Source organism: Lytechinus pictus, chromosome 6 (assembly GCF_037042905.1).
Source record: "Lytechinus pictus isolate F3 Inbred chromosome 6, Lp3.0, whole genome shotgun sequence".
Lineage (NCBI taxonomy): Eukaryota > Metazoa > Echinodermata > Echinoidea > Temnopleuroida > Toxopneustidae > Lytechinus > Lytechinus pictus.
The window spans coordinates 25,701,942-25,713,017 of record NC_087250.1 but is presented as its reverse complement, the minus strand read 5'-3'; the positions used below and the strand labels follow the sequence as shown (position 1 = coordinate 25,713,017).

Sequence of the window (11,076 nt, the reverse complement as noted above, 5' to 3'; positions counted from 1 at the left end):
ACAAGCACGTGGATATCGTTGGGTGATTCAGTGTCAAGGCGCTTGAGGTAAGAAGCCACCCTACCATTAGACAGCTTCCCACAAAGATAAAGCCTATATTAAAGGAGAATGAAACCCTTGAAACCAGCTGAATCCATATCAAAGAGAAAAATCAAAGAAACATATTGTTGAAAGTTTGAGGAAGATTGAATGAATAATAAGAAAGTTATGAGCATTCGAATATTGAGATCACTAGTGCCATGTAGATCCTCCCAACGGCAATGCGACCAAGATCTGTGATATCACACACGTACAACTCCCTCATTACTTTAGTACTTATTTCACTTATATTATCACTTTTATAGAGTCTATCACAAGGTGAGGTGTTCTCTTTATGAGATGACAAGTACAGAGGTTTCACAACATTATATCATTGATGAATCGTTTGTCATATGATTAGAATGAGCAAAAAGAGATGTTTTGGGGTATATTTTCAGTGTCCAAATGGGAGAGTTGTACGTGTGTGACATCACAGATCTTGGTCGCATTGCCAATGGGAGGATCTCCATAGCATTAGTGATCTCGACATTCAAATGATCATAACTCTTTTATTGCTAGTCCTATTTTACTCAAAGTTTTGTTGATCTTATTCTTTGATTTTTCTGCTTTCACAAAAGCTAACTTGCTCCAAGAGTTTCATTCTCCTTTAATGAAAGAAAGCCATGGGCGTAAGAAATCAAAATAAGATGGGGAGTGTGTATCAAAATGTGTGCGTGTCTTGTGGTATATTTTTATGGTTGAGGTGGATATGCTTGTAATATTGGAATGTTTTGTTTGGATTGAAGATTTTTTTGTTGACTCTTCCCTTCGGAAATCAAAATTTATACTTGATAATGCAAAAGTGTTTAACACATCATTCCATTTGGAGTTAGCGCATTGCACATTATTGGAATAGATGAGAGTTTGCAATAACGGATATCAAGATCATGGTTCTCCAAATTATCATTTCAAATTGAAACGTGATTTGTGCGGAAATGTGAGTGCTGTTTAAGTTTTCTTGATATATGTTGAACATGCGTTTCGGCGACCCCTTCCCCTAAAAGATGTAATTGTTTGGCTTGCAGTTAACGTGAGATGATGGTGACGAAGTAAATTATGGCAATCGAGTTTAAATAAATACATTTTGAGATTTGTATTGGTCGGCTTGGTGACTAATATAATAAACAAAAACGCAATAATATAATGCCATTTTAAAGCATGTGATGTGCCAGCCTGATGGATTTGTCGTTAATTTGCAAAATGATGGGGATGGTACTTTGAGCCATTTTCAAAGAAGTTAAAAAGGAATAACCGAGGAAGGGAGCTTGATATCACCGAATGTGAAATTTCGATTGTCATATCACACTCATGAGATTAACAAATTAATGATATAAAACTGTAATTGTCATGTATTTGATATTGTTGAGAATAGTTTTTAAACTCAATGAGTTTGAATCATTTTGATTAAGACAAGAACACATACACTTTTTTTCTTTTAATGAAAATGATAGAAATGAAATATTGAGAGACCATTGGGGAAAATACACCAACTTATCGAGTATTCAATATTTCTACTGTGCTTAAATTTGGAAATGATAACTGGTTTTAATCTGTCATTTCATTTGTGGTTTTTAATGTTAATAAAAAAAGAAATATACAATTGCTTTAACAGTTTAAGTAACAGTAATGTAAGCCCTGGTGCTAATTAGTTACTGAGGGACTTCTTGTGATGTTAACGTGCTTACGGATGTGTCATATTATTTTCAATAATAATTCTAACAGAGGATACATAGGATTAAGATAATGATAATCTGACTCTATCAATGCTAGATTTTGTTCTCTCAATACATCCAAAAATTATCATAAAATAACCTATACACATACTATATGAATAGAGCAACTGCTTTGAATTGACACCTTAATAACATAAAAAAAATAAAGTGTACTTTATTATGAACACTGTTTGTGAATCAAACTACTGATTTTGATTGATGTGTGTTAGTTATAATAACAAATAATGTTTAAAACAAGAACCTACCTTACGTATTCCATCGTCTTCACATGTCTGCAGCATTCAATGAGATAAACCAAGTCATCCTCGTCTGTACACTTCACACTGTCCAGAATGAGATACTCCAGGTTCTTGGTATGTTCCTTGATGAGCAGACCCAGTCCTCTCATTGTCTTGCTTGAAACAGTCTTCTTCTCTGATGGGAGTGGTGGCGGTGCTTGAAGGGTGATCCATGTTAACTTGCGTCCTCCAGTCCGACGAAGACCAGCCGTGAAATTGGCTATGTCTCCATCTGCATCATCGATAATGATATTGATATATACCAAAGCAGGGAGTGTTGAGATCAACCCTTCATAGCATTGTGACGTCACTCTCTTAGTTGATAGATATGTGATGGATGGTAGCTCAGGAGGAGATGGAGGGAAACTGATAGATGAGTCAGAGATGGTGAGATGGCTAAGTGAGGTGAAGGAACTCAGACAGGACCATATTCTCGAAGTCATCTCTGGAGACAGTTGACATTTGGTTATCTGAAGAAAAAAATGAAAACAAATTCGTGCATATATTGAAAATGTTATGTTATATGAATAACAAAATGTTTTTCAAGCGTGATTATTCATTACTTAATGGGTGGATAGATGCTACAGGAATTAACAAATTGAGTAATATATATCGCTAGTTAGTAAAAAAAATGATGGCCTTATATATTGGACTTTAGACATCTCGAAACGTTTTATATCGGCGAGAAAAATGTAATGTCCTTATTTCGAGATATGTTCTGCCCGTTCAGTCACACAATAGAGACTACTTTATTAATTTTACATTTTTGCATACGAAATTTTATAAAACGTTGCACTACTCTCTTTATATACTTGCTTTAATTTCCAGAAAAAAAACACACAACACGATTTTTCAAGTATTTAGATGAAGTTCAGTTTCCTCTGTTTTGTGTGATTGGTAATTTTTAATGTTGTGAGTATACGGATGGTTTATGTCTGTTTCGGTATTTTAACGGCTACTTAATGTTTGGCACAGAGCCCTGGTTTAAACCAGCATGCCGAAATGAATTTAAACTATCGCGAATTTATTTCAGTTTCAATTTACCAGGGTAGCCTCTTCAGTTACGACAATGCTTTGGTTAATCCCCCCCCCCCCAAAAAAAAAAAAAAAATAGAAATAAATAAATAAATGAAATAAAATAAAATAAAACAATAAAAAATAAATATATGAATAAATAAAACGATAAATAAATAGACAAATAGAATGCATGAAAAAAAGAAATATGGTAAAAGGTATATGTTGATTCCCTGGCACATATCTCGAACGGGGAAAATAGAAGAGTCATTGATCTACTCCTGCGCTAGTCAAACTGTATTAACAGTTTTAAAGGGGAAGTTGACCTTGACAAAAGTTTATTGCAATAATAGCCAAAAGAATGGAAGACAAATATTGGCATATTTTAAAAAAATCCATCAAAGAATAACAAAATTATTAGAATTTTAATAATTTGATTTGTGACGTCATATGCGACAACTTTCCTGCATATTGTATCGTCAAAAACCAAGGAAATGTCATTTTCTCCGAAAATCTGAAATGGGTTTTATTGTACCTTCGTTATATCAATAGACAAATCATTTTGCGGCCGTAAAAAAAATGTGACACCCACTAGTTTATGACGTCACATTTGCGAAGTTATAAAGCTTAATACCTTTCTTTATCTTTTATGGAATTCGCTCAACCTTCACCAATATTTTTCAACTATTTTTTGGCTATTTTTAGCTCATCCGGCCCGAAGGGCCAGGTGAGCTTATGCCGTGGCGTGGCGTCCGTCGTCCGTCCACAATTGAAAATGCTTCTTCTTCGCCATTTCAAGTTCGATTTCCATTCTGTTTGCTTTAGGTGGGGATTCAAAACTTCTACACAGAATTTTGAAACTCGTTAAATATGCTAATTTATGCACATTTTTCAAAATTCACAAAAAAATGCTTCTTCTTCTTCTTTAAATTGACCGATTTTGATTTTTTGCTTTCATCTGGTAGAGTTTATGAGGTTCACCAAACTTCTACAAAGAATTTTTAAATTTTGACCAGAACAATTTTATGCTAATTTATGCGAAATTAATTTATGCATATTAAAAAAAAATCACATATATTCTTTATTTGTTGACCAATTTTGATTTAGTTTTTCTTCCATCTCGCAGAGCTTCATTAGGTTCACCAAACTTCTACACAGAGTTATTAAATTTGGAGAAGAAAATTATTTATGCTCATTTATGCACAATTCATAAATCACCTGTAGAAAATGCCTTTTCTTTATTTGTTGACTAAATTTCAAAATGCTTTTTCTTCGTCATTTCAAGTCTGATTTCAATTCTGTTTGCTTTATATGATAGCATTAGGTGGGGGTTCAAGAATTCTACACAGAATTTTGAAACTCATTAAATATGCTAAGTCATGCGTATAATTTAAAATTCACATAAAATGCATCTTTTTTTTTAATTGTTGATCGATTTTTATTTTTTTCTTCCATTTGGTAGAACTTAATGAGGTTAACCGAACTTCCACACAGAATTTTGAAATTTTCAGTAGAAAATTATTTATGCTAATTTATGCGAAATGTATTCATTATTCACAGAAAAATCCCTGTTATTTATTTCTTGACCGATTTTGTTTTTTTTTTCTTCCATCTAGTAGAGCTGCATGAGGTTCACCAAATTTGTACACACAATTTTGTCTAGAAAATTATTTATGCTAATTTCTGCAGTTTATTCGTAAATCACAAAAAGCTTTTTTTTTCATTAATTGATCAATTTCAATTTTGTTTGCTTTATATGATAGCTCGAGGTGTAGATACAAAATTTCAACACAGAAATTTGAAACTCATTAAACATGCTAATTTATTCATATATTTTCAAAACTCGCAAAAAATACTTATTTATTTGTTGATTGATTTTGATTATTTTTGTTCCATCTGAGAGTTACATGAGGTTCACCAAGGTTCTACACAGAGTTTAGAAATCTTGACTTGAAAATTATTTATGCTTAATTTACATGAAATTTAATCATAGATCACAAAAAATGCTTCTATCTCATTTGTTTTATCAATTTAAATTCTATATCCTCAATTTATGTCACCAATGTAATTCACTACAGTGTCAAATAGGCTAAAATTAAAATTTTGTTGCGAGATGCCGGATGAGCTCCTCATCATTGATGCGCCAGTTATAACATTTTCTTCGTCAGGGTAAACTTCCCCTTTAGTTATTGTATTTAAAAATATAGTACTTTGAATAAGAACCTGCATGCGAACAGGGGGCTAATAATTGCGTTTAAACACTTTTCCTAATAAAGGGATCATACGTTCGATTGTTTTCAATGATCGTTTAGTGGTAATGCGAAGCACATTAAACATATCAAAACACTTCGAAACAATCAATGCTCACCTTTACCCCAAACGTCATTTCGAAGTTGAAAGACCAACCGTTACGGAATCTATATAATAGAGGAAAATGCCATATTATGACATATCATTTTGATGGAAAAATAAAAAAAACGTGTTGTCGGAAACATATCGATGGCCTTATGATCTCTAAATCCGTTTTAATTTTGTTAACAAAAAATGTCTAATAGAAATCTACCATGTCAATGGATTACCCTTTTAATAGATCCCTAGCATGTATATCAAGGGGAAATGGCCAGTTAGGCCTCCAATTCATATACTTCGGTAAAGTAATAAAACCCTGTGGTCAAATGATTCAATCGTCATGATAATGCAGTATGATACAGAATTCGTTTTTTACCTTGTAAGGTCCACGTTTTTTTTTTCTTGCAATACGTTATGTAAGTTAGTACTAAAGAAAATTACAATTTTCATAACGTCATCAATATGTAATAAAACAGAAAACAAATCGTTCATTTGAAAATTGTGGACGCAGTTGCAAATTCAAATGGAAATGATTATTGATTGCGAGTAGGGGGAAAAGCAATTTTAAGAAAGGCACACAACTTTTCATAAACTGTACATCTTGTATTGATAGAATTGTGGTGGATTTAATTTCCCTAATCTTTGTAGCTGATTAAATTTTAATCGTATCCCACGTTTACCTATGAGCGCAACCATGTACAAAAAATTATGTTGTATTGCCTAAAGATAACAACTCACTCTAATTTCAGTTTAGCCAATGATGCCAAAAATGCAAACGACTCGAGGACTTCAACAGGACCTTTGTCTTCCGAATGTTTAGCGCTGTGCAATATAAAACAGTCCGTGTCATCTGTGTCGATTAGCAGCCTCGGACCCCTCACTGTCTCACTCCAGAAAGGACTCTTCCGTGACGGGAATGATGACGGAGTGTCGCGAATGATTATTCGTTCGAACTTCTGTCCTCCCAGAGCAGATGTGATCTGGGCTATATCCCCCTCTGCATCATATATATACATGTCTGTCGAACCAGGGAGCGATGAAATTAAACTTTTCAAGCATTGTGACGTCACTTTCTCAACTGATAAACTTCTGATGGATGTTAGCTCAGGAGGAGATGGAGGGAAATCGATAGATGAGTCTGAGATGGTGAGAGAACTTAGCATCGTAAATGATTTAAGGCATCTCCATAGTCCCTCTGTCACAACGGTTGTCAGAACAGAATGCTCGATTTTCACACTAAGAACCTGTAAAGAAACATGAAAGGGTGAATGGTAAGTAGAGAACGGAGACACAGAAGAATATCTATTATTACTGGTTTTAGATGCCACAATTAACACCTATTGTTTTAACTGTTTGGAACATGGAGTACCATATATTTATTTATTATATCATAGGACAATGTCCTACAATAAACACAAAGTCAGTACGTAAAACGGATATTTAAATACCTATTTTTTTACTTGTCATTTTCACTCTGTTTCCATAATGTTTCATTGCAGGATCTTTCCCCATGCATTAATTGAATGCTACTTTATGCTACTGCTGGATCGTTTTCAATATGAAATGATTAATTCGGTTAACATTAGACTATTAATGGTATAAAAATAGACCTGTATGAAGTATAACATCATCCTATTTCTCTAGAAATTATTGATCTGACATTAGAATACCTTCTGTTTCAGTTCACTTGGAAGATTTCGCATACCAACAACAGTGTAGATTGTTGGTGACTTCAAAAGAATACTTTGTGACGTCACACACCTTCGCACCAGTGATGACACATTCCCATCGCTAACCCCTGACTCGGACGAACAATCTAAGAGAATACGATAACGCTCACTCTCAGATAAATATTTATTTGTCAGAAGCGTCTCCATTATTCGAATGCAGAGGCCGTTCTTTGTGCCAGCAGCAAAACGAACAAGATTTACATATTCACCAATGTTTCTTTCAATCTTTCGAAGCACTCGGTCTAACTTAGAGATCTTCCAATTCAGCTGCAAATGGCTTGTTTTATCAGCGAGGAACTTTCCGGCTGCGTGTTCTTGGGCAAGTTTGTGATAAAATTCTATAGTAGTAGATTTTGTTTTGTTAGTTCGAGGAAGGCGAGCGTTTGATATAGTTGTCTTAGATACTATCCCTAGCTCACAAGCCGTATCAAGGGCAGAGGAAATCTTCTGAAAATCACGAGGGGTAAATACTAGCTTCTTAGAATCATTAAGCAAACCAGTGAGGGCAACTTTACCCAGTTTGTGGATAATTTTGTCTAGGGTTTCAGACGTGAACAACCCATCGGTTCGTTCATTTGCGTGGTGCATCAAAAACACGTTTACTTTGTCTAGTATTGCTGTCTGGGTTGAAGTCTCACTGCTAAGTAGATCTTTAGACCATAAGTGACAAACCATGAGGCAAAATAGTGGTGTTTTGACTAGTTCCTCAATAATTGGTTGTTCATCGAGGTAACATTTCAGACCATTTCCTGTTAAAGTGTCCGGAAATGAAGTAAAGAACCTGTCAATGTAATCACATGAGCTCTCCTTAGAGAATCCTTCGATCTCCATCTTCGTGTATACCCTTGGAAGACCCCCTTGACTGAACATGTCTTCTAGGTGAGGTCGTGTTGTTACAATAACTCGACATTGTGGAAACATTTCCCAGCGGAGAATGCTCATGATATTACTTGAGGAATAGATACCAGCATACTCATCAAGACCATCTAGTACAATGTGACACATTCCCTGATGTTGTCTGATGAAACTTTCTAGCCCCTCTGGCGTCAGATCGTCAACATCACTCAGGAGTTGTGATATTATGGCTTCTCCAATCGATGTACTGTGACTTGTGTTTCGAAACTTGACAACGAACAGAAGTGGCAAATCTTCTAATCCTGACCCTTCCTCTCTGTGAACCCAGTCGTGTGCCATCTTAGCAACAGCTGTCGTCTTTCCTCGTCCAGCCGGAGCCGAAATAAGGATTCGAGATGGAAACTTTCCATTTACTTTGGCTGAAAATATTTTCCCAACAGAGCCTTGAAGTATTTGTTTTTCCTTAATATCTCTCCCATTAGCGTCCTTCTTTACCATGGTAACAACGGTGTGCATATCTTCAAACTCTGCATAATCATCTCTATCCCAAGGTTTCATTTGAATTTTACATAGCTGGTTCGAATATTTGTCCTCCAAGATTGTGCGACATTTTCGAACAGTCAGAGACTGCGAAATCTTCTCACTGTAGATATCTGGAATAATAAACAAGGGGCCAAAATTAGTTCAACCACTTGCTATCTGACTCATGGAGAAACATAATACATAACATAGGGAGGGGACAATTGGTGACTCAAGATAAGTAGACGTTTTAGTTGTATTTAACATGAAGTAAAACAATATTACAAGTTGAACAAAATTAAAACGTGCTAAAATTCTTTAAAAAAAAATGAATTGGCCCGTGTGGAAAGTAATTAGATGAATGCATTGTTTGTATCAAGACTTGTTGCATTTATAATACAGAATGTCGGGGTGGTGTAATACATGGAGGCAGTGGCGTAACGTGGGTCACGGTTTTATTTTTTATTTTTTAATTTTTTTTTTGGGGGGGGGCACCAGCGAATATTTTGTGTCACTTCAGTGAGCGCGCTTTTCGCGCGCTCAGTTGCCAGGTATAGGCCTACTGACCTAATAAATACATTTTAAGGACAGTGCCATTAAACGGCTATGTATCACTTTGATAAATTTTTTTTAATTCAGACCTTAAAATGGACATTTTGAGAAATTCTTTAAAATCATGATACGTACCTGTCTCGCAAAACAAACAATGCGAGCGCGAAGCGCGAGCTGAAATTGTTGCACATATTGATCCCAGACAGGGACATTTTAAGGACTATATTTTTGGAATCCATTCAGAGTATACATATCTCGCCATGGTCATCTAATGCGAGTGCCAGGCGCTTGCTCATTTTGTTATAATTACATCTTAACACATGAAACATTTGTAGTCATTGTAATCATGATCAACAGTCATAATCGCTTGCGAGCGCAAAGCGCGAGCTGAAAATTTTGGAAATTCGGACCTGAAAAAGGCAATTTTAATGCTTGTTTGTAGGAACTTGAAAAGATCATACGTATTTTACTAACGAAATGATGCAAGCGCGAAGCGCGAGCTAAATTTTTTTGTATATATTGACCCCAACCATGGACATTTTAAGGACTATTTTTAAGGAATCCATTAAGAGTATATATATATATATATATATATATATATGTACATATATATATATATATATATATATATATATATATATATATAGGCGAACAAATTACATGACGATTTGACGTAGCTGGAAGACCACAATTTAATCGAGCTTTCGGCCTTAGGCCTTCTTCATGGGTTCTATAAACAAAAACGAACGAAACATAATCAATAGTACAAAGGGAGGAACAGATGGACATATAATACTGATATAATAACATATGTAACATAATCAATAGTACAGAGGGAGGAACAGATGGATATATGGACACATAATACTGATATAATAACATATGTAACAATGACGTCGTACGTATACAATATATGCAAATACATACATATACAAAATACATGCACATAAACATCTACATATATATATATATATATATACATACATATGTACATATACACATACATACACATATGATGTACAAACATGACGAATATATACAAATAAATATGTATGTATCTAATGTGGGGTAATTTTACCTGGGTATTTGGGGTCTTTCGGGCTGACTCGGAGGTGTGTAGTGTCGTGCGTTCGGTTTCCGGTGTGATATAGAATTTGCGTGACTTAAGTTCATTCAATTGAAACGGTAAAGGTATAGGTCATTAAACACTACATTGTTATCATGCCGGTAAATTCAAGAGGTTACATTATAAAGACTAGTTATAATTTATACAGGTAAATGACCAGATACGATTATAAATTGTAATGCATTTTGAAATATGTATGTTAAAAAAAAAAATATATATGTTCATAATATATATATATATATATATATGTATATATATATATATATATATATATATATGTTCACAAAAAAGAAATATACAGTATATATCGATGATAACAATGTCTTGTCATTATCGTATAACAAATAGGTTCGATGCGAATCAAAGGATAACTTAGTATCGTAAATAGTATAAGTCGTAAATTGGGAGAGGACTTCTCTATTCCTCAACATTTATGCCGTGCGGGTGAAGCGTTTTGAGTTTATGTATCCAGAATGATTCTCTATGGAGGATAGTGTTGTGTGACTCGTTGTTGATGAGTTCGATACCGGTTATCATTGCATTTTCTACTGAGTGGTTTGGGAGATTGAAGTGTGTTGTGTACGGCAATGTTTTGTGTTGTGGGGTGTGGTAGTTTCTTATTTCTGATCGAGTGTTGTTGAAGCGTGTGTATATTGTTGTTTCTGTTTTTCCTACATATTGTTTACCACACTGTGAACATGTGATGAGGTATATCACCCAGCGGGATTTGCAGTTTATGTTGGATCTTATGGTATATTCTTGTCCTGTGCCTGTGCTCCTGAATTGTTTTGTCTCTATGATATGTTTGTGGAGAACACATCTGGGCGATAGGCATTTGAAAA

General features: G+C 34.6%; 1 protein-coding gene across 1 annotated transcript; it reads right to left on the bottom strand.

Moving 5' to 3' along the window:
- Positions 1–1,515: 1,515 nt before the first annotated feature.
- LOC129263962 (uncharacterized) lies at positions 1,516–8,689 on the bottom strand. Its single transcript, XM_064100585.1, has 4 exons — positions 7,123–8,689; positions 6,191–6,696; positions 5,472–5,520; positions 1,516–2,559 (listed from the first exon to the last, which is right to left on the bottom strand). Exons 1-4 carry the CDS (start codon positions 8,593–8,595, stop codon positions 2,053–2,055), a joined length of 2,535 nt encoding a protein of 844 aa, XP_063956655.1. The 5' UTR covers positions 8,596–8,689; the 3' UTR covers positions 1,516–2,052.
- Positions 8,690–11,076: the final 2,387 nt, after the last annotated feature.